Here is a 24,161-nt window from a genome sequence, read left to right on the forward strand (position 1 = left end):
GGGGGTGTTTGTGGGGTTGCTCGTTGTGGGATGAGTTCCTCAGCTCTCATCCCCACATCCCAGGGAGTCCAGAAATGTAAAATCATAGAAGCATGAGTCAATCATAAAATCATCATGGTTTGAAAAGACCTTTAGGATGAGCAGACTACCATGATCACCACTAACCCATGTCCTCAAGTGCCACATCCACGTTTTTTGAGCCCTTCTAGGGAGATGATGAGATGGGGAAATGGCCAAAACAAGGAGTCATTTGGGTACCAGCCATGCCCACCCTTCTCCACTTCCAAGATCCTTCTCCATGGGACCTTTGGCACAGCCAGGCCCAGGGAAGATCAGCAGGGCCCCTGAGGTGAGCTCTGCTGCAGGAGCATTTCCCCCAGGCTCTGCCCCCCCTGTTGTTGCTCGTTGGGTGAGCACTGAACTGTAACTCCAGTGAAAAACACCTCTGGGTACTTCTGCCAGTCCTGTTGGTCCCCAGGGCCTGGTGCCACTGCCCGGGGCCTCCCCAAACCTTCATCTTCTGCAGCCTGGCTGGGGTTTTTGCCAGTTCCGAGCATCTGATGGGTGCTGGGTACCAGCCCCAGCCTGACTTTGCATGCAAAGGGACAGGAAGCAAAAAATAAAATTTTCCAGAGAAAAACTGGCTCCATAAGGGCATGATGATGGGACAGTTGCCTTCTCCTGGTTCTGTATACAGGGCAGTGCTGCCAAGTCCCTGCTGCCATTACCCCTGGTCTGGGTGGAAGAGCAGAGCCTGGCCCTGATATCCCAGCAGAGCAAAGGGAAAGGGATGCCCACGTGCTTGGCAGGCACTGGAGGGGTTTTTATGGGGTTCTGGGGCTGCAGATGGAAGCTGGGCTGCTGGAGGTGCCTGGGAAAGCCCTGGGAGGTAAAAGCAGGAGTGGGGCACAAACTGAAGAGGGTTTGCAGTGACAGTGGCCAAATCTGTGCTGCCCAAGGGCTCCCTGGCACCCCTGAAAATGCACTGGGAGGCTCAGTCACCCCTGTGCTCACAGCATGACAGGGATTGCAGGGGAACCTGGTGGCCCCACATGGGGAGGGTTCCACATCCCCATGCCTCCAAACCCTCCTCTGTCCTTGGTGGAGCCCACAGCAGCATCTCCTGTGGCTCCCGGTGAGCACCGAGGGCTCCAGGGGATGGGATCATGAGCAGAAGCTCTGGGAGCTGGGCTGGAGGTCCCAGGGGACAACCTGGAGGTTCCTGTGCAGGATGAGACCCCCAGGTCCTGCTGAGCTTGACTGAGCACAGGGAGCCAAGGGAAGGGGTGTTCACCCCTCCCAGCACAGGGGTGTTGGAGGGTGTTGCTTGTGAAACAAATCTAAGTTCACTCTTAATTCTTCTCCAAGGAAACCTAATGAAGGGAATTAAAGGCAATTTAAAGGGGGTACAGCTCCTTTAAAAAAGAATACAATCTCTACGAGCAGATAAATATTGACTTCTCAATTATACTGTGGGTCCTCATCAACAAAGCGTGTTAAAGCTCTGCACTACAAAAATATATCCCCCCCCCTCAAGATGCCCCAACAAACTTGGTACCATAATAACAGATCATTTACAGTTGTTTATTGTAAGAAATGTACAAAGAAAAACGGCTTTAGCTCGCACAAACCCTGCTCTGGGGCATTTCCCCATCCCCGACGACACAAACGTAGAAGCAGCATCGATTGTGAACGGCGGGCTGGGCGGGGGCTGCCGTGCCAGGGACGCTTCCCATGGAAATGCTGGCCACGAAAAGTGGCTCAGCACCGCTCCCGGCCAGCCTGGCCGTGGGGCACCTGGGGTGGCAGCGCCCGAAGCAGCCCAGGAAGAGAAGAGAATCATCAGAGTACAAAAAAATCAGAGTTTTTGGCTACAGGAACAGCCTTGCTTGAACTGCAAGAGGTTTTGGTTCATGTTTGTTTTGATCTCAAGAGGGATTTTTCCCCTTTTGAAGGCAGAAGGTGGTCAGAGGTGAACTCGGGGCCTTTTGCCCATTTTTCACAAAATCACAGGATGGTTTGGGTTGAAAGGACCTCAAAGCTCATCCAATGCCACTCCTGCCGTGGGCAGGGACACCTTCAACTGTCCCAGGGTGCTCCAAGCCCCATTCAACCTGGCTTTGGACACTTCCAGGGCCCCAGGGCAGCCACAGCTGGGCCCGGGTGATTTTCCTTGATTTACTTTCATTTTTGCTCACCTGTGTAAAGAACAGCAAATCCCTTTTCCCCCTGGGAAAACGCTCCTCTGCCTGGAGGTTTCCTGGTGAGGACCTGCCTGGCCCATCCAGAACGTGCCACCAGGGCCTCTCTGCAGCCCCAGCCCAGGGAAGGATGCTCTGCCTGAGGATTTTGGGATTCACACCCCAATGGGATCGTTTATTCCATGCAGCCACCTGGGGCTTGGGTGGGATTTCAGGGATCCCTAAGGCAGCTGATGGAAAGGATCATTCAAACATCTGCTCTGATCCCTGGGGGTACATCTCATTAATTAACACTAACGAAGAGGACATTTGGAATGCCAACGAAGAGCACTCCAGTGGGACGGTTCCTCTTGCCACAGGGCTAGGAAGAAAACCCTGGAGAGTTTTGCCCCAGGGACTGGGGATTCTTGGAGGACTTTTTCCAAATCCTATCTCTGCCCATTGCTTTCCTGCCACAAAACCTGGATGGAAATGGGAAAACACAGTAAAAATACTGACTATAAATAGTGTTTACATTCGTCCTACAGAGATCTGAATGATTCCTGCTTTCAATGCATATTCAGAGACTTTGAAAACCTGATATTTAACCCTGAGAAAAAATTTGCAGATGCTTTGCTTTGGCTTTGCAAACCAATTTTTAAGACATAATTGCACTTTCTCTTGTAAGTAACAAAAAATAATCATCAAGCTTATTCAGAGGTTCAAAAGAAAGGTGCTGCTTTAAGACTTTGGAGATTTTTGTTCACAAAATCTTCTGTGTTCCGTAATTATTCTTAATATTATTTCACTTGGCTCATCTTTACTGGTTGCTTGGCTGCACTCTGGAAGAATAAAATACAGGAAAATCTCTTAATTGTGAAATAACATTAATACATAATTACTTTAAGTGAAAGGACAACCATACTCTTCTGTTCACGCCTGAAAACCATCGTTACTGTGATGAGATGATTTCAAAACTAACTTGTTTCTCTTTCACCGACAACAGATTTCACATTTGAGTTCTCATAGGAAAAAGAATTTAACTCTTTTGCAAGTGCAGTGGGCTGTAAAACCCAGGATCAGGAGGAGATCCTGCTTTGAAATTCAAGGTGGTTGCTTGAAATGTCTGAAATTAGCTCAATATCTAAGATCTAGAGATCTGTGCATGGAAGAGCTTTGAACAGGAGATACAAATGAAGTCTCTTCAGGCTGGGCCAGAGGTGGAACCTCCTCGTGGTTACACCAGTGACTCTTTCACCACGTGTTCCTTACGCCAAACCTGTGCTTCCTCAGGAGCATCCTGGGGCGTCTCTGAGCTGGGAATGGGCTTGAGGCCCAGGGCAGGGGCTGTCTCCACATCTGTCCCAGAGTTCCCATACATCTCCTGCATTTTGGTGGCGATCAGCCCTTCCTTCTCGGGCGCGTCCTCGCCCAGCGTGTCCTGGCTGTGCCTGTACATGTAGGAGGCCTGCTTGACCGAGCGCCGCAGGAGGTACCTCCGGAACGCCCTCTGGATCCTGGTAGCACACACCTCCTCGTGCTTCCTCTTCAGGGTGGTGGTGATGGGCTCATAGGAAACCTTCGAGGGGTTGGCAGCCATGAACTTTTCCTCCATGGTGGCCTTCAGGGCATCCATCTCGCCCGAGTCTCCCAGCACTTCCTTAGTCAGGGCAAAGAGGATGTCTAGGCAGTGGATTTTGTCCCCAGCAACCATTGGTAGATCCATGGTGATGAGTTTGATCTTGTTGGGCTTGGGAACTCGAAGTGGCTCCTGCAAGGTGTCCACAAAGTCAGACAAGGTGCTGTAGGCAATGAACTGCGTGGCGTCAGGGTCGAACTTCTCCCAAGTTTCATAAAACATTTCAAAATCATCTTCGCAGAGGGGCTCGCTGCTCTCCTCCGTGGCCACGCTGAAGTTCTCCAGGATGATGGCGATGTACATGTTCACCACGATGAGGAAGGAGATGATGATGTAGCTGCAGAAGAAGAAGATGCCGATGGCGGGGTTCCCACAGTCTCCCTTCACCGAGCTCCCGGGGTTCTCCAGCTCGGGGTCGCAGTCCGGGGGGCCGCTGTTGAGGATGGGGTTGAGGAGCCCATCCCACCCCGCTGACGTGGTGATCTGGAAGAGGCAGATGATGCTGTTCCCGAAGGTTTCGAAGTTGAAGATGTCATCGATCCCCGACTCCTTTTTGACGTAGGCGAAGTTGGACATGCCGAAGATGGAGTAGATGAACATGACGAGGAAGAGCAGGAGGCCGATGTTGAACAGGGCGGGCAGGGACATCATCAGCGCAAAGAGGAGCGTGCGGATGCCTTTGGCTCCTCGGATCAGCCGCAGCACGCGCCCGATCCTCGCCAGCCGGATCACCCTGAAGAGCGTGGGGGACACAAAGTACTTCTCAATGATGTCTGAGAGGACGATACCTGTGGAGGGAGGAAGGGCAGATGAGTTTGATGTGCCACCAATGGGAGGTGAAGGGAAGATGCTTGGCTCCACCTGGGCAGACACAGAGAGGTGAGGCCACCCCAATGGCTCTTCCCGTGACAGGGAAAACATTAAAAAAGAACCTCTGGGCACAGACCCAAGGGTTAAACTCTGGCTGCTCTGTTTCAGAGAAAGAGAACATCAAGGGAAATAACAGCAAGGAGTGTAGCAGCAGCTCTCTGGCCACAGAGAGAAACACAACTTTCCCAGGCATCATTCTGGGAAAAGGCTGTGAGATCAAAGAAAAGAATAAGAAACAATTCTTATCTTAACTCGCTGCACCTGGTGTTGTGAACATGTAGAATATGTTATGGAGATTTGTTTACCAAAGGGTGGTTCCTTAACTAGCCAATAATGATGGTGTTTGAATTAGAGGACCAATTAAGTCCAACTGTATCGTAACTATCTATAAGAACAATAAGTTTCTTAATAAAGATTATTATTAATCAACTTTCTGTGAATATTAAAGTCTATACTAATTATTACCTGGCTGGGGCCCATTACAATGATAAAGGAGGAGCAGAGATATCCCCAGCCCCTCTGCCAGCCTGGAATGGCCTCACATCTGTCATGTCCCAGGGTCCTGCTGGCTTGGCCATGCTCAGAGGATGGGTGCAAGCAGGGTCCAGTGACAGGCCGGTGGGTGTGGACTGGTGAGACCACTTCCACCCATCACTGTCCTGTGGGATCCCTGAGGGACTGGTGGGAGCAGCAGGACTCACCAAGGATGGAGAGGATCACCACCACAAAGTCAAAGATGTTCCAGCCCACAGTGAAGAAGTAGTGGCGCAAGGCGAACATCTTGAGCACGCACTCGCCGGTGAAGATGACGATGAAGACCAAGTTTATCTTGTAGAGGACAGAGGTTTTGAGCTCGCTCTGGTCATCTGTTTCCACCATCATGGTCACCATGTTCAGGCAGATCAGGATCATGATGGTGATGTCAAACACTTGCTTGGTAACGAAGTCAAACACCTTCCCTTGGATTTTGTTCTGCAGTGAGGGACACAAGGGCGACGATGGAGCACCAGAGAAGGGAACACAGGACAGACACAGCAAAACAAAAACACAGCAGAAAGAGAAGAAGGAACTGTATTTACAGGTGTGGGAAACCTCAGGGCTGTGGCCAGCATGGCTCTCACAGCCCTCAAAGTTATGGGGGGAGGATTCCCAGCACCTCTCAGGATGGAGCACATCTGGGAACGCCACAGCCAGGAGGAGTGGGCACAGGGCACAGCCACTTGCTAATGACACCCACAGCTAATAGGGCACAAATTAACACGTGGGAAGGACCTCCCTTGTGCAGGGCTGCAAAACCCAAATCACAACTGAGAATGTTTTGGCTGGACCAGGGTCCCTTCTGGGGCATTGAAAGCTGAGCTTTCCCTGAGAGGAGAGAGAGCCAGAGAGGAGCTGAGAGGTAAACCAGGAAAAAAACCCAAATTCCTGCAAAAGAAACCCCATCACTGCCCTTGCCAGCAGACCAAGGGGTAAAGGGCAGACCCAAAGGAGGTGGCCTGATGTCAGCCTCTTCTGAAGCCCCAGCTCTTGGCCAGGTCCTGTCAGAAGAACAACAATGGGGCAAATGGTCTTCCCTGGACCCTTTTTGTTCCCTTAGGGACAGCTGGTGGCTTGAAGTGCTCCCTGTGTGCTCCACTCCAGGAGGATGAGCCCAACGTACCGCTGGCCTGGGGATGGGCTTCTGGGGTTTCTTGGAGCCCAGCTTCTTCATGGCATTGTAGTATTTCTTCTGCTCTTCTGTCATGAAGATGTCTTTGCCTCCAAAGTATAAAGGGAATCACCACTGTTAGTCTCAGGAATTCTTTTCCCACCAAGTGTGTCTGACCCTGTCCCTCCCCACCAAGTGTCTCCAGCCCCAGAGATCCTGCTGGGAGCAAGGTGTCCTCTCTGTGCCCCGCAGAGCCTGCTCAGCACCACCAGTGTGCTTGGCCCTGCCCACCCTCCTCCCCTGCTCTGGGCGGGCAGTCCTGAGCTACTGGCTTGGAAGGAGAAGTTGAGTCTCAACCTCATGCATGGGAAAATGATCCAGGATGGGAAAAGAAAATAAAAGTGATGGCCCAGGCAAGTGATGGCCCAGCCTCCCTTTGCTTCCTCCCTCTGCACCCATAAATGAAGTCCTCTGTAACTGCTGTGACCAGGACACAAAGCTCCATGTGCTGTTTGCCCAGTGCAGGACACCACTAATGGATAAGAATCCTGGGATCCATCCCAGTCCTGGGCATGGTGGCCCTGGTCCCATCACCCCGCTGCTGTGCTGGCCCCCTGCAGCCCAGAGCAGCCCCTCAGGAGCCAGGAAATACTCATCTTTTTCTTCTGCTGGTTGAAGTTGTCGATGATGACGCCAATGAAGAGGTTCAGGGTGAAGAAGGCCCCGAAGATGATGAAGATGACGAAGTAGATGTACATGTAGAGGTTGATCTCGTACTGTGGCTGCTCTTCAATCTGGCCAGGAGAAATGGGAAATGTGAGGCTGACCTTGTCCCAAAAAGGTGTCCCCAAGCCCCCAGACAGGGGTTTGTGGCGTTTGGACAGAGCCAGGGGGTGGCTGCTCCAAAACTTTTGGCTGTGTGTTCCCAATGGGAGCAGCCCCAGGAAAGGACATCCCTGTGACACTGACTGAGGGACAAGGACATGCTGCCCCACAGCATGGGCTGGGGAATGGGAAAGGATGTCCTTTGCAGTGATATTAATGAGCAGATGAGTTTCTTCCCTGTAATCAGCATTCCAAGGGCTGAAATATATCTGAGAGGGGAAAGGAAAAGTGGATTAATTTGTCACACCAGCACAGCTGGGTGACAGGCCCAACATCCTTGGACAATGCTCCTCATCCCAAGGAGCATCCCTTAATCCTGCTCTGTGTTTGACCAGAGACACCCCAAGGTGACCCCATTGGCTTCCCTCATTTTTGAGGAAAGCTCTGGGCAGAACAGGGAGGTTTTTCTCCCAAACCAGCTTTGCTCCAGGTGGGGCAGAGGCCTGAGGGGTTTTCAGAAGGTGATGAAAGGGAGCTACAAAAAGGGCAATGAAAATCACCCCTTTAGGTGTGTGGGGTGACCCCCAGTGTCATTGGAGAACAGAAGGAAACCCCTTCTGCTGTGGGGACACTTTTGGGGGGTGGGTCACAGTAGGAACAGCCTTTGCACGTCACTCTTCAAACACTTGGGGTTTTTTAATAACTCTTTGAACCCCATGGCTGAATGCTGGCTGCTCTGTTCTCATAACCCACTGATTGCTCAAGGCAAGCCAGGTACTTTCTCCAGGATGGGATGAACATTCCCAGCTGGAGGGGTCCCAGAGGACACCATGTCACAGCAGGCAGAAGAACGAGCCCTCCAGCTTGGAGCAGTGGGGGTATAATATAATATAATATAATATAATATAATATAATATAATATAATATAATATAATATAATATAATATAATATAATATAATATAATATAATATAATATAATATAATATAATATAATATCAGGGGATTTTGGCCCCTGGAACTGAAGCTGAGTGGAGCAGACTCAGCCCCAGCTGTGGGGTGGGGTGGGAGCCCAGTGTGGGGCCAGGCTGCAGGTGACAATGACAGGGGTGGCACAGGGACACATGGCTGCCCTCTTTGAGGCTGTACACCTCAACAGGGGGATGCTGTGGCTGCCCAGGTGTCCAAGGCTGGGTTGGACAGAGCCTGGAGCACCCTGGGATAGTGGAAGGTGTCCCTGCCCATGGCAGGGGGAGGCACTGGGTGGGCTTTAGGGTCACTTCCAACACAAACCATGCTGACATTCCATGATCTGATACATTTTGGGGGTTTCTCCACCCTGTAGCCTTCATGTCCGGGCTGAAGTCACGGGTGGGATGCAGCACCACAAGGCAGAGCCAGAGGTGATGCTGTAGCCAAAGATCCATCCCAGCCTCAGCTCTGGGCTCCTGTTCCCAGTGTGCCAAGGGGAATCCAGCCTGGAGCCAGCCCTGTGTGTCCCTCACCTCACGGGAGTCCACGGCTGCATACATGATGTCCATCCAGCCTTTGAAGGTTGCCTGTGGGAACAGGAATGGTCAGACCTGGAGTCTTTTCCAGTACAAAGGATTCTGTGATTCTGTGGCAGTGGAGAATGTATTTTCTGGGAGTTGTTTGTGGCTGGGAACAAAGGGAAGGTGGTGGGGGCATGTTGGGGTTTAGCTCAGAGCAATCTGGCTTCTCTGTGGAAATGGCAGGAGAGGAATGGATGTTGAATCCATAAGAAAAATGTCCCAGAAATATGGAAATTCCCAGGAATATGCATGGACCATTCTGGGGCTGAGGCTACCAGTGACTTTCTAAAACACCACTGCAAACAAGGCAGGGAAAAGAAGTAATTGACTCTTTTCTCCCTTCTGCTCTTGACTTAGAAGTCATTTTCCCAAAGGCAGAGCTGTGCCAGGGCCAGCTGACTCCTTTCCAGTCCCAAACTGTGCCACCTCCATAGCCCTGAGTTCCACATCCTGCCTCTGCTTCGGCTGAATTCCCATCCCAGCAGGGTGGGGGGACCACACCAAGTCTTTTACAGGGTCTCCCCTGCATCTCTTACAGCCTTTGGCTGCTGATTTGTTAAACAAAAGGTCTGCACATTTTGTTTCCTGAATCTGATGGAACAACAAGGCTGAAGAGGAAGCTGAATTTAGAAGCAGAGTCATCATCTGGGGTTGTTTCCGATTCTGCAGCCACCAGTTCCCCTGGATCTGATGGGAGTAGCCCCAGCCTGCCCAATAATGGAGCCCACATCTATATTTTTATCAAAGCTGTGGGGAGCAGTTCCCCTTTGCTGCCTGGCCCAGCTGTGGGGAGTTCAGTGGAACCCCAGGGGACACGTGTGTCCTTTTTCCAGTCGTCACCCGCCCCACGCACGGCCCCACAACCCACGGCTGGAGCAGAGTGAACTTTCCAAAGGGCTGCAGGGGTCCCAGAGCCTCCCCTCCTGGCTCCTGCACCCCGTGCTGGGCAGGGGCTGCTCTGCAGTGCCAGCCTTGGTGCTGCAGATGGGTGCAGCAGCTCCCTGGTGAAACCTTCCCCACCTTCTACCCCATCCCTTTTCCTCTAGGCTAGGAGTTTCCCTCCTTTCCTAAGGGGCTTTTTGGTGTTAAAAACCAGTATGCTGGGCAGGGGCTGCTCTGCAGTGCCAGCCTTGGTGCTGCTACTGATGGGTGCAGCAGCTCCCTGGTGAAACTTTTCCCTTCCATAGTCTACCCTGTCCCTTTTCCTCTAGGCTAGGAGTTTCCCTCCTTTGCTAAGGCTTCTTTGGTGTTAAAAACCAGCCCGTGCTGGGCTGTATTTTAGTGCCAGCCTTGGTGCTGCTGCACCCATCTGCAGCAGCTCCCTGGTGAAACCTTCCCCATCTTTTACCCTGTCCCTTTTCCTCTAGGCTAGGAGTTTCCCTGCTTTCCTAAGGGGCTTTTTGGTGTTAAAAACCACCCTGTGCTGGGCAGAGGCTGCTCTGCTGTGCCAGCCTTGGTGCTGCAGATGGGTGCAGCAGCTCCCTGGTGAAACCTTCCTCATCTTCTACCCCATCCCTTTTCCTCTTGGCTAGGAGTTTCCCTCCTTTCCTAAGTTTTTTTTTTTTTCCGTGTTAAAAACCAGCTTTGGAGCTAAGAAGCAGCTAAGAAACCCCATCCCACACCAGCCCTGATGCTCATCCCACCGCCCTGCTCCACACATCCTGGATGGTGACACCCGATGTCATGACGTACCACCTGCAGCAGGGACAGGTATCCCAGGCCCACGTTGTCGAAGTTGACCTTGACATTGACCCATCTGACCTCGTTGGTGTGGAGCAGGGCCATGCAGTCGCTCTTGTTGTTGACCACGTCGATCTCGAAGAGCTCCCCGGTGGTGGTGTTGACACACCTGTAGTACTTCCCTGCAAACAGGTTCACCCCCATGATGCTGAAGATCAGCCAGAAGATGAGGCAGACCAGCAGGACGTTCATGATGGAGGGGATGGCACCCACCAGGGCGTTCACCACCACCTGCAAGGACAGAAAAGACCTTGGGGGACCTGGAAGGGACCTTCATGTCCCCATGCCCAACCTTGCCCTCCCCAGCAGCACTGAGTGAGGTCAGACTGGACCAAAGGTACCTTAGCATTGATCCCACCAGTCTGGAGCCCCTGAAAACCATCCATGATGTGGAGGACTGCTGAGGGCTCTCATGTCCCTGCCAGGGCCAGCAGCACACGGGGACACACTCACCCTCATGCCCTCGAAGCGGGACAGAGCACGCAGGGGTCGCAGAGCCCTCAGTGTCCGCAGGGATTTGATGGCTCCCAGCTCGGAGTATCCCAGCCAGTTTGCTGTCAGGCTGACCAGGGACACCTGGAAGGAGCAGCCCCAGTGATCAGCAGCACCTCAGGTACAAACACAGCTGCAGCTCCTGCCCTTCCCTCTCTCCCCAGTCCCTCAGGTTGGTGAGCATCCTCTAGCCCTGGGACAGAGACATTGAGTCCTTGGGGTTCCTGGTGACCAGACACCTCAAGGGTCACAGAATCCCAAAATGATTTGGGTTGGAAGGGACCTTAAAGCCCACCCAGTGCTACCTCTGCCATGGGCAGGGACACCTCCCATTATCCCAGGCTGCTCCAAGCCCTGTCCAGCCTGGCCTTGGGCACTGCCAGGGATTCAGGGGCAGGATGACACCCCTTGAGTGTGAGGTTGGAATTGATGTGAGGCACAGAAAGGACAGATTTCTCTGTCATGGACCATTTGGGAGACCCTGTGTCCCTTCACAGCTCTGCTGGGCCTGGTGGAACTGCTGGGCCTGTTCTTGGCTTGGGTGTAAGACACAATGGTTTGAAAGGTTCCTGCACCCAATGAAGTGTTCCATCTTGTGGGGGACCATTATTCCAAGTAATGCTATTAGCCTTCATTCCAGAGCCACCCTTCTATCCTCTAAAATACAATCTGGGTTCATTTACAGCAGCCCCTAACGCCCCAAGCCCCTTGGCCTGGCCTTCCCATCACGTACATCCACGATGAGGAAATCCAGCCAGCACCAGGCATTGGTGAAGTACACCTTGAAGCCATAGGCCACCCACTTGAGCAGCATCTCGATGACAAAGATGTAGGAGAAGACCTTGTCTGCGTATTCCAGGATGGTGCGGATCACCTTGCGCTGCTCGATGTAGATGTCCTCGAAAGCCTGCAAGGGGCACGGAGCTCTGTGACAGCCACATCCTTCTGTGGGACCCCATGGAGCTCTGTGACAGTCCCATCCTTCTGTGGGACCCTCAGAGCTCTGTGACAGTCACATCCTTCCACACGATCCCACAGGGCTCCCTGACAGTCCCATCCTTCTGTGGGATCCCAGGGAGCTCTGTGACAGTCCCATCCTTCCATGGGACCCCACAGAACTCTATGACAGTCACATCCTTCTGTGGCACCTGTGGCATCCAAGAGCACACCCTTGCTGGCACCTCCCTGCCTTCCTCTACAATGGACACACAGCCCTGAAACTGTTGAATCATCCAGGGATGCAAACCTTGGAGCATTGTTGGTACCTGAGCTTTGTTTCTCATCCAGGTTCAGAGGAACAGAAGGTGCCCTGATCCCAGTTTTCCTCCCAGCCCCGCTTTTCAGGGCTCAGGAAGCTGGAGCCCAAGGATGGCTGGTCCATGAGGAGCTGATCCCCTGGGGTCCAGCTCCTGCTTGGCTTTTTGGGGTTGGCCCCAAAGCAGAGCTTCACTGAAGCCAAGGTCCAGCTGCATCCTGCTCCCAGGTGTCTCAGCTCAAAGCCAGGACAGCAACCCACACTTTGGGATGCTTTGGGAATTTTGAAAATGCCCTGAGTGCCACACCCACGTGTTGAGTAGGCACTGGAGGTAGGGGTGTGGTGACCAGGTGCTGCACAGCTGGGGTAGCACAGCTTTCAATTCCTGCACCAGCTACAACCTCAGACATCCCCAAACCGCCTCAGAGCGAGCTGCAGACATGTAAAGTGTGTCTGAAAAGCCTCTCAGTCCCTTTGTTCTCCTTCCCTCTCTCTTCACCTCCAAACCTGCAGAGAAGTTTCTATTTCCTGGGTTAAATCCAGATCAAACACTTGATGAGCACCAGGCAAACATTGATAATGAATTAAGTTGATTTATGACATGTAAAGTATATCTGAAAAGCCTCTCAGTCCCTCTGTTCTCCTTCCCTCTCTCTTCACCTCCAAACCTGCAGAGAAATTTGTATTTCCTGGGTTAAATCCAGCCCAAACACTTGGAGAAGAGCACCAGTCAAACACTGATAATGAATTAGGATGATTTAAAGAACACCCAGGTTCTGAGAGGGGGCACCAGGCACTGATGGAGGTGCTGAACAGCAAAATAAAAACCATGAACAGTTTGTCAAGCACCTCCTGACAGCTGGTGATGGAGGTGGTGAAATGAGGAACCACAGGAAGCTCCATAAATGGTTCAGATGGTTCATAGTTGGCATCAAGAGCAGCAGTGGTGGCTGTGGGCAGTGGCATCCCCTTGAGCCATGGACCACAGCCTGTGGATGATGGTCCAGGAAGGCTGGGGAGGGTGACCAGGGCTCCTGGAAGGTGTTAGAGCTGAGCCAAATGGGGTTTGAAATCAAACATCTGCCCACAGCTGGATTATTTGGCACAGGAGATGCCCAGAGCCTGGCTTTTGTAAAGTTTTACTAAGAGCAAGAACGTCTGGCACTGGGCTCGGTTTTTCTGTTTGTTATTTTGCTTTTTATAAAACATTTTTATTTCCAACACTGCAACAGAAGCCATTCTGCTGATTTTTATGCCTCCAAGGGTAGCTGAGATATCTTGGGTGTCCAAGAGTTTATTAGACCTGGCTTGAAGAGGTAAATATAACACCCTCTGTTGGGGAAGATGAAACAGGAAAGCTTTATCAATATGATTGTCTGGCAAAAGATTTTGAGAATATGGAAACTGTAAGAGAGATTGAAATGAAAGCAAGCTTTGAGATCCCTCATTTACTGAACAACTGGAAAACAATGGTGTGGCCAGCTGAAGGTGATCCCCTTTTGATGGAACAACACCCTCTGCTTGCAGACAGGCCCAAGGGTCAGAGCAGACCCTGCAGCTTGGCAGAAGGGGCCCAAAGAGGAGTTTTTAGGGTTTAAAATGTAACACAGTGTGGTAATGTAATGATTCTTATAGGCTGTATGTGAATGCTATAGGATTTGTATCTTGTACTGGATTGGTGAGTGAGAATTAGAATATTCAGCACAGAAGAAGATTTATGGTATTGGAACAGGAACTTCGCTCTCTTACGCTTTTACTCTCTCACCCCTTTTGCTCTCTCACCCTCTCACCCTCTCTCCCCCTCTCTCCTCTCAGCCTGCTCTGAGCTGTGTTTGGCAGCTCCCAGCAGGGCCCTACACCCAGGCCCTTTGCAATGAACCCCAAGTTCCAAAACTTGGCTGCAGAGACCTCTCATCTCTGTCCATCCTGACTGTCCTACCCCATCAATCCTACAACCCTCCCTGGGCTCCCCCAGGCTGGGAAGCTGCTGCAGAGCCCTGCGGGCAGGGCAAGGTGGCACCTACCAGAGCCCCACTGCTGAGGAGGATCATGAAGACGATGAAGGTCTCGAACCAGTCGTGCTCCACGATGCGGAAGCAGGTTTTTCTGAGGTTCCACCAGATCTTCCCCTTCTCACTGGTGATGTCCACGTAGAGGCAGGGGAACCTCTTCACACAGCCTGAGGACACAGGGCTGAGGTCACTCCTGGCTAGGGTGTTCTCACTGTTTCTGCTTTTATTGGCATTTTAAACCCTCCCTGGTGGAAGTTGGACCGGGATCTGTCACAGACATCTTTTATGGAAAATCCTTTCCTTAGGATTTTTCCTCCTGAGAAGCTGGGAGGCCTCAGGAACAAAATGTAAACAATGGTTATCTGCTGCTGTGGAATGCAACAGGTGCATCTGGGATTGGTCTCATGTGGATGTTTCTAATTAATGGCCAATCACAGTCAGCTGGCTCGGACAGAGAGTCCGAGCCACAAACCTTTGTTATCATTCTTTCTTTTTCTATTCTTAGCCAGCATTCTGATGAAATCCTTTCTTCTATTATTTTAGTATAGTTTTAATATAATATATATCATAAAATAATAAATCAGCCTTCTGAAACATGGAGTCAGATCCTCGTCTCTTCCCTCATTCTCAGACCCCTGTGAACACGGTCACAGGGATCCTGCTGGGTTTAGGTGAGGTGCACAAGGGGAGCTCCATGGGGATCATCTCTGGGATGTTGCAGGAGGATTTGGGGCTGAGCTCAGAGAGCCTGGGGGTCCCTGTGCTGCAAGAACTGGTTGGCAGAGGCCCCTCCAGCCCTATTTTCCCCTCTCCACACCCATCTCCCATGCCCACAGGGTCTCCAGCCCTGCTCTCACCTTCAGTGAAACACTCCTCAGGCTCATTGCTCTCCTCAGCCTCTTCTGCCACCTCCTCCTCCTCGGGCGCAGGGGGTTTGTAATCCACTGTGCTGCACACGGATGAGGCATTGTCGCTGCTCAGGGGGTTCTGCAGGGGGACAGCAGCTCAGGCCGGGCTCCTGGCCAGCTCCAGCCATGCTCCTCATGCCCCAGAGAACCTGGCAGGACTCCTGGGTGGTGGGAGCCCCTTGTTTGGTGGATGTTCTGAATCCCCTTCCATGGACACACAGCCCAGAAGCTGTTGAATCATCCAGGGATGCAAACCTTGGAGGATTGTTGATAGCTGAGCTTTGCTTCTCATCCAGGTTCAGAGGAACAGAAGGTGCCCTGATCCCAGCCTTCCTCCCAGCACACAGCTCCATCTCCCATCAACCTGTGCCACCACCTCAGGCTGATTCTGATTGTCTCACCTCCTCCTCCTCTTTGTCCCCATCCAAGCCTTGCCCTGCCAACCCCCCTTTGGTGCAGAAACCCAAGCAGCCTCTGCTCTCTCCTCCCTCTGGCTCAGCTCGTGCTGCAGGGCCCTCAGCCCGAGGTTCACCCCAGTTCCAAACCTGCATCCCAAATGCCTCTCCCCAGTTCCAAACCTGCATCCCAAATGCCTCTCCCCAGTTCCAAACCTGCATCCCAAATGCCTCCCCAGCTCCATCCTGCTCCCAGCTCAGCTTGGCTCCTTCCCAGACACCACTCAGCAAGGCCACAGGGGCTGATAACAAGGGACAGCCTTGGCAAGCCCCTGGGACTCTTTTTCCTTTGGTTTTTTTTTTGGCTTTCTGAGAAGATCCTGAGGAAGGAGCAGATCCCCAGCCCTGCCCATCCTGCCTGGGAGCAGCAGGAACCAGAGGGTCCAGGATGGTATTTCCAGCACAGGAAGGTGTTGGCTTACATGGGAAGGAGATAATCCTTCCCACAGGCTGCTCCTGCTTTTGGTAAATCCATAAATGAGCTGCTCCATCCTCCAAAAACCAGGGAGAAGCTCCTGGGGTAAACTGAGGCACAGTCAGGGGCCACAGAGGAGATGTGGCTGTGGGGACCTTTGGGGACAGGCAGGAGAGGACACAGCAGCAGGGGTGGCACCAGCTCCCAGCTGGTGGCTCTCAGGGACCCCTGGGACCACCCTCAGTCTGGGGGCAGGGACAGGAGGGCTGGGGGGATTAGGGAGGCTCAGCACGGAGCCAGGCCAGCTGTGACCCCAGAGAAGGACACACAGGAGCCATTGCCTCCAGGACAGCCTTAGAGAGGGTCAGGGTGGGGACAAACCAGAGCAGCTGCCCTGGAGTTATGGGGGAAGGTCCAAAAGGGCCTTGGATGGCCCAGGGAGCCCAGGAGATCTGTGGGTAGAGCTCAGGGCTGGCTCTGCTGGGTGGGGACAGGGATAAAACCCATCCTTGGGGAATAGGGACAGGGATAAAACCCACCCCTGAGGAATAGGGACAGGGATAAAACCCATCCCTGAGGAATAGGGACAGGGATAAAACCCATCCCTGGGGAATAGGGACAGGGATAAAACCCATCCCTGAGGAATAGGGACAGGGATAAAACCCACCCCTGGGAAATAGGGACAGGGATAAAACCCATCCTTGGGGAATAGGGACAGGGATAAAACCCATCCCTGGGGACTCCTGAGCCTTCCCACACCTGAAACCAGCAGGTTTGGGTGGCAATTTCCATCCCACCCCTGGAACCAGCAGGTTTGGGGGGCAATTTCCATCTCACTCCTGGGACCAGCAGGTTTGGGGGACAATTTCCATCCCACACCTGGAACCAGCAGGTCTGGGGGGCAATTTCCATCCCACACCTGGCACAGCATCTCCAGCCTGCCTGGGGCTGTCCCAGCCTCACTCACCTGACCCCACAATCCACAGCCCTGAGAATCACAGAATTGTTCAGGTTGGAAAAGCCTTGTGAGACCATCGAGTCCAGCACTGCTGAGGCCACCACTGTCCCCTGTCCCCAAGTGCCACATCCACAGGGCATTTAAAAACCTCCAGGGATGGGGACTCCAAACCACCCTGGGCAGCTGTGCCAGAGCTGGTCACCCCTTTCCATGCAGGAATTTTCCCAATATCCAATCCAACCTGCCCTGGCCCAGCCTGAGGCCGTTCCCTCTGCTCCTGTCCCTGTTCCCTGGGCTGTCCCCTCCTGTCAGGAGCTGTGCAGAGCCACAAGGGCCCCCTGAGCCTCCTTTGCTCCAGGCTGAGCCCCTGCCCAGCTCCCTCAACCCCACTGACAGAGCCAGGAGCATCTCAGAACACAATCCCTGCCCAGCAGGGTGGGAGCCCCATGGGAGGAGCCCCTGGAAGAGCCCTGAGCCCTGCACGAATTCTGCAGAGCCACACGGTGGGAGCCAGGGGATGCATTAAAAACAGGCAGGGGGGGAATGATGGGCTGCGATTTACCGTGAAATCACCAATTTGAGAGTCTCAAAGACCGTGTAATTCCAATCTCCTGCCATGGCAGGGACACCTCCCACTGTCCCCGGTGGCTCCAAGCCCCAATGTCCAGGCTGGCAGCTCCTCCCTGCTCTGAGCTGCCAAGAGAAACCAGCTGCGATTGTGTCTGCGATGATCCTGCCCCTGCCATTTCCCCGAAAAGGAGCTTTTCCTTGCACAGCAGCTGCTCTGGAAGTGGGGAGGATTTGCCGGGGTGGTTGCAGCTGCTGGGGTGGGAGCGGAGCGGGCGCTGGCGGGGCTCTGGCTCCATCTGCAGCTGAGCCCGGCTGTGAACGCGCCCGGCACCGGCCCCGGGACAGCGCAGGGATCCCTCCCTTCAGCGCCCGAGTGCTGAATTAAATCATTGTCATTTCACCTGGTGAACACGGGCTGGGAGAGCTGCGGGGGGCTCACCTGGAGATGGGGAGTGGCTGGAACAGCTCAGAGCCCCTTGCAGGGCCCAAAGGGGCTCCAGGAGAGCTGGAGAGGGACTGGGGACAAGGGATGGAGGGACAGGACCCAGGGAATGGCTCCCACTGCCAGAGGGCAGGGATGGATGGGAGATTGGGAATGAGGAATTGTTCCCTGGGAGGGTGGGCAGGCCCTGGCACAGGGTGCCCAGAGCAGCTGGGGCTGCCCCTGGATCCCTGGCAGTGCCCAAGGCCAGGTGGGACATTGGGGCTTGGAGTGACCTGGGACAGGGGAAGGTGTGGCACAAACATGTTTTATGAAAAATCCTTTCCTTAGGGTTTTTTCTCCTGAGAACATGAGAGGCCTCAGGAGTAAAATGTAAACAATGGTTATCTGCTGCTGTGGAATGCAACAGGTGCATCTGGGATTGGTCTCATGTGGTTGTTTCTAATTAATGGCCAATCACAGTCAGCTGGCTCGGACTCTCTGTCCCAGCCACAAACCTTTGTTATCATTCTTTCTTTTTCTATTCTTAGCCAGCCTTCTGATGAAATCCTTTCTTCTATCCTTGTAGTATAGTTTTAATATAATATATATCATAAAATAATAAATCAAGCCTTCAGATCCTCGCCTCTTCCCTCATCCTCAGACCCCCATGAACACTGTCACAAAGCTGTCCCTGCCATGGCAGGGAATTGGAATTACATGGTCTTTGAGGCTCTCACCAACACAATCAATCTGTGATTTCATGATAAATTGCAGCCCATCATTCCCCCTGCCTGGGCGGGGCCCCTGTTTTTAATGCATCCCCTTGGCTCCCACCTGAGTCACCTTTGGCTGAATTTAGGCACCAAACCCAATAGCCCCAATGGGCTGAACTGGTATTTACAGGTTGAGAGGTGCCCTTTGCCTTTGCTGAGCCCAGAGTTTTCCCACGCAGTGTTTGGAGTGGGTGCTCTCTGTGAGCACACCCCAAAGCCCAGAGCTGTGCCAGGACAGGTCCCATGGCTGCACCCCAAGGTTTTCCCACCTGCTGGGAACAACTTTGGGGTGACAGGGAGCTGAGGTCCCAAAGTGTCCCCTCCCTTTGTGGCCTGGCTGGCATTGGCATCACCTCTGCAGTGTGCCCAGTGTCCTGGGCACTGCTGCTGTGGGATTGGGGTTGGGTAGGAAAAATATGGGGGGAAATGCCAACTCTCAGCCCTCCTGGTGGCAACTCTGAGGGAGCTGAGAGCAGCAACTCCCCTGGCCCATTCCCTTGACCAAGGTGCTCCATGCAAGTTTGTCCCCTCTGTAGGGCTTGGCAGTGAAAGGGGCCAGCCTCACTTTTCTCCTGCCCCCCTCTGCACTCCAAATGCTGAAATCTCCCTGTTGCCCCAGATAACACTAATTAATCATGGTTGTCCCCTCTCCTTGCCCCATTTTGTGCCAGGCTGGGTCCCTGTCACCGTGCTGAGCTGTGAGGAGCCTGCAGAGGGGAGGGAGGTGAGAGGCTCTGCAGATCTGGCAGCCCTGCTTCATTTTTCCAGCCTTTCCTGGGCTCCCTGTGCAGTCCCACCCAGGTGCCTCCTGGGCCTGGCAGGGCTGGTTGGGATGGAGCTTTCCAGAGTTCCCTCAGCTCCTGGAACACCTTTGCCATCCAGTCATGACAAATCCCTGCTCGGAGGTGTCCTATTGCCCAACAAAGCCCCTTCCCAGGCTGATGCACCTGATCCTGTTCCCCTCAGCACCTCCAGCTGCACCCTGTGTCTCCAGGACTTTGGTGTGAGCAGTAATTTCCCACCACACCCACACCCTTTTGTGTCCACTCGGGTCTTCCCAAGTTTCTTGTCCCCCAGTGGACCCCAGCAGTGCCCTGGCGACCAGGCTCAGCTGTCTCAGCTTTGGATCCCCCACCCCTCGCTTCATGTTCACCCCTGCTAAGCTCCTCCATCTGGTCTGGGCCCCCCCAGGATGAGGCATTAGCAGTGGATCCAATGATAGTGCCATCAGCAGATTTCCTGGCATCGGGTTCCTCCGGGACATCTTTAACCCCAAACAGGGCGCTCTGACCCTTGCACTGCCCTGTGCTGCCCCTGTGGGGCCCTCTGGCATCAGCAATGACCCCACAGCCTGACCCAAACCAGCCAAAACCCTGCTTGGACCCTCCTCTCCCCTCCAGCTGGGAAATGCCAGCTTGGAAAACACCAAATTTGGCCCATGCCATGCCCTGTGGGAAAGCTGAAAGCGACCCAAACCAACATCACTCTTTGGGCAGCACAGCAAGAACGGGCCAGCCCCAGTTTTGGGTGAAACCCTTCCCTCCCACCCCCTCACTGACCTTGCTGGTGTCCTCGGTGTCAGACTGGGTGCTGGTCTCCTCGTAGAGGTCGGACTCCTCGGAGGCTATGGGGACCTGCACCGTCAGGCTGGGGTTGTTGATGAAGTTCATGTGCTCCAGCTCGTCCATGAAGATGTGCTCCTTGCCCGTGATGCCGTCCAGGTACCCCGACTTGGGCTCCAGGGCCGTGTCCAGGTGGTTGAGCGCGGGGTTGTCCCTCTTGCTGGGCTCCTGCTCCTCCTCGGGTGCTACCTTCTTGCCCTTGCAGAGGCGGCGCAGCAGCGCCAGCAGCGCGGCCTTGCCCAGGGCGATGCCGCGCGTGATGCGGCCGATGGCGATCTGCAGGTTGTTCATCTCCCCATCATCGTCCGATGCTGCCAGGCTGTCGGCGCTGAAGGAGCTCAGCAGCAGGGCCAGGAACAGGTTTAGCACCTGGGGGGACAAAGCAAACATCAGCCCTGAGCTCCAGTGGGTGCTGAGCCTCAGGGTTTCCCTATGGAGCTGCAGGGATCTGAGGCATTCACATTGTCTGAAAAAATCCCTTCGCCCAGTGAAATGGTGTTCACAGGGGTTCTTGGATGAGGGAAGAGGCGAGGATGTGACTCCAGGTTTCAGAAGGCTTGATTTATTATTTTATTATATATATTACATTCAAACTATACTAAAAGAATAGAAGAAAGGATTTCATCAGAAGGCTAGCTAAAAATAGAATAGCAAAGAATGATAACAAAGGTTTGTGGCTCGGCTCTGTGTCCGAGCCAGCTGGGCTGTGGCTGGCCATTAATTACAAACATCCAACATGGGCCAATCAAAGATCCACCTGTTGCATTCCACAGCAGCAGATAATCAATGTTTTCATTTTGTTCCTGAGGCCTCCCAGCTTCTCATGAGGAAAAATCTTAAGGAAAGGATTTTTCATAAAAGATGTCTGTGACAGCCCAGGATTTTTCTCCTGGGAAGATGCGAGGCCTCAGAGAAAAAAGAAAACAATAATTTTCTGATTTGCTTCTCCTGTGTTTTCCTCCTTTGGGATGTGTTTGGAGATTGTTTACCCACAGGTGATTGTTTCATTGGATTCTGCTGTGAGTTGTTTTCACTCTTTGGCCAATCAGGGCCAAGCTGTGCCAGGACTCTGGAGAGAGTCACAAGTTTTCATTATTATTTTTTAACCTTCTCTAAGTTTCCTTTCTGTATTCTTTAGTATAGTATAGTATAGTATAGTATAGTATAGTATAGTATAGTATAGTATAGTATAGTATAGTATAGTATAGTATAGTATAGTATAGTATAGTATAGTATAGCATTCTTTAATATAATACAGTATCTTAAAAAAATAAATTAGCCTTCTGAGAACATGGAGTCAGACTCATCGTTCCTTCTTTCCTTTGTCTGGGGGTGATCCAAATACAATAGGGATCGCTGGTGGCTGTGGAGGAACCCTTTCACTGAGCACCTCGTGGGCTCTGCCCTGCCCTCTCCAGCTCTGGGGGCTGCAGAGGTGCCAGTCCCAGTTCCTGGAGGGCATGGACATGCTCCTCCTCAAACCCCCTGAGCTCTGATGCCTTCCACCTCACCCTGGGCTCCCACGGTCCTGCTGATCCTGCCACAAGTGATGCCAGCCATGGTTTCAGCTCCCCTCAAGCTCTCCTGTGGATCTGTGAGTGTGTCCCTTCCTTTGGTCCCTTGGAGCTCCAGGAATCCCATGGGGGGCTGCTCAAGCCTCTGCTGCTTCTCCCCATCACCCCCAAGGATGCAACTCAGCTCTTGTGGCTGCCCCTGGATCCCTGGAAGGGTCCAAAGCCATGCTGGATGGGGCTTGGAGCCTGGGATGGTGGAAGGTGTCCCTGGCCAAGTCACAGGGCGGGGCTGAGTGCTCTTCAATGTCCCTTCCAACCCAAACCAGTCTGGGATTCCATGGTGCTGTGATTATGTCCCTTCTCTTCCCCAGAATGAAACCTCCTGCTTGCCCTCTCAGCTGCAGCTCTTCCTCTCCTCTTCCCTGGCTTTGGCAGCCCAGATTCCCAGCAAGCCCCAGCAATGCCCAGCAAGGACGGATGATGGACTGTCCTGAGGGTCTCCCACACCCTGGGGCCATGGAGGAGCCTGGATTGGCTGTGACCCCATCCCTGTGACCCCATTCCTGCTCTCCTCCATCGAAGCTGTGTTTCACCCCAGCACAAGCCAGGAAATGCTCTGTGTAACTCCAGGCATGGGCTCGTGTGCTTCCCCTTCTACTTCACCATCCCAAAACGTGCTTGGAGCCCACCACAGCCTCTCCTGGCACAGCTGGGGCTGCTGCCTGCCAGCAGGAGCGGAGGGGTGGGATGGGCACCCCGAGGGGCAGAGCAGGGACGGAGCCAGCCCACAGCTGTCGGTGTTTGTGCCGCGGTGCCAGCAGGCATCTGAGACGGGAATTAGCTGCTATCCAAGGACACTGCTGCTTTCACATGGCTCATGCCATGTGCCTTAAAGCACGTCTTTAAATAAATCCCCGCGGGCCCAGCAGGCAATTACCCCATTAAGCACCAGTTACAGTTAATGGGCGCCGCTGGCTTTGTAGGACAGGACTCTGTTACCTTGTCACCCGACTGACTTCCTCCCTTTTCCCTGAATAACCCCAAAGGAAATGCTCAAAGTGTCATTAAGAGCAAAGGACAGGTCACCTTCTTCCTGCGTGAGAAACACACACCTCCCTGCACGGGGAGCCTTGGGAGCCTCTGGGACGGGCTCCAGGGCTCGGAAATACCTGAGGCATGGCCAGGAGAGCCTGGCAGAGAGGAGGAGGAGGAGGAGGAGGAGGGCACAGAGGGCCCTGGCCGTGTTTGTGCTCCATATTTCTCTGCTGGGCTGTAAATGGAGCCCTGCAGGAGCTGCAGAGCTGCCCCAAGGGCTGGGGTGCACCTTTGGTAGGGGACAATGGTACCTCTGGGATGGGGACACCTGCACCTCTAGGATGGGACAATGGCACCTCCAGGATAGGGGCAATGGCACCTCTGGGATGGGACAGTGGCACCTCTGGGAGTGAGACACCTGCACCTCTGGGATGGGGACACTGGCACCTCTGGGATGGGGACACTGGCACCTTTGGGATGGAGACAATGGCACTTCAGGGAGGGGACACCCACACCTTTGGGATGGGGACACTGGCACCTCTGAGATGGGGACAGTGGCCCCTCAGGGAGGGGGACAATGGCACCTCTAGGATGGGAACAGTGGCAGCTCTGGGAGAGGACAATAGCACTTCTGGGAGGGGACAATGGCACCTCTGGGAGGGGACAATGGCACTTCTGGAATGGGGACACCCAGACCTCTGGGAGGGGACAGTGGCACCTCGGGGAGGGCTGTCACTGACCCCACCAGCTGCAATTGTCCTGCCCCTGTTTCTTCCCCACAGTGGTGCCCTGGAGAGGTGGGCAGACTGTGCTGCCCCAAAAATGAGCTCCAGAAGAGGGAAACCTCCCAGAGCCCCTTTTGGGAGGGCTCTGCAGGAACTCCCAGCTGGGATTCCCAGTCCAGACTCCTGCACTCCCTGCAGATGGCTCTGGACAGGCTCCTGCTCCTTACAGGGGCCCTTGTGGGTGATTTTCAGGCTTACCATCCCCTGGACAGGTGGCATCACCAGCCTCTGCTGGCTGTGGGAGATGGGCACGGGGCTGCTCCCCTCTCTGCCCAGCACCTCCCTGGGGCTCTCCCTTCAAAGCCCCAAATCCCAGGGAAGCCAAGAGGCACCCAAATCCCAACTTTCTGCCCTCAAAGTGGGACACTCCAAGCTGACCCCAGCCGGGGGCTGCTGTGGGCTTCTCCTCAGGCTCCTTTCAGAGCCTCCCTGGGGACAGGGGTCAGCGGCTCCCGGGGGCAGATAGTTTTTCAAAGCAAATTCCAAAGGG

The 24,161-nt window shown here is 53.6% G+C and overlaps 1 protein-coding gene across 1 annotated transcript in view; it reads right to left on the reverse strand.

Moving 5' to 3' along the window:
* Window positions 1–1,570: 1,570 nt before the first annotated feature.
* SCN4A (sodium voltage-gated channel alpha subunit 4) overlaps window positions 1,571–24,161 on the reverse strand; it is a 54,881-nt gene continuing 32,290 nt past the window's right edge. Inside the window, exons 16-26 of the mRNA XM_063178741.1 lie at window positions 20,275–20,706; window positions 15,070–15,199; window positions 14,225–14,379; window positions 11,679–11,852; window positions 10,907–11,029; window positions 10,406–10,684; window positions 8,666–8,719; window positions 6,994–7,131; window positions 6,350–6,454; window positions 5,391–5,661; window positions 1,571–4,607 (exon numbers count right to left, since the gene is read on the reverse strand). Coding sequence (XP_063034811.1) covers window positions 3,418–4,607; window positions 5,391–5,661; window positions 6,350–6,454; window positions 6,994–7,131; window positions 8,666–8,719; window positions 10,406–10,684; window positions 10,907–11,029; window positions 11,679–11,852; window positions 14,225–14,379; window positions 15,070–15,199; window positions 20,275–20,706 — 3,051 coding nt within the window. The 3' untranslated portion in view covers window positions 1,571–3,417. The remainder of the gene's footprint in view (window positions 4,608–5,390; window positions 5,662–6,349; window positions 6,455–6,993; window positions 7,132–8,665; window positions 8,720–10,405; window positions 10,685–10,906; window positions 11,030–11,678; window positions 11,853–14,224; window positions 14,380–15,069; window positions 15,200–20,274; window positions 20,707–24,161) is intronic.

This window comes from Melospiza melodia, chromosome 30 (genome assembly GCF_035770615.1).
Source record: "Melospiza melodia melodia isolate bMelMel2 chromosome 30, bMelMel2.pri, whole genome shotgun sequence".
NCBI lineage: Eukaryota > Metazoa > Chordata > Aves > Passeriformes > Passerellidae > Melospiza > Melospiza melodia.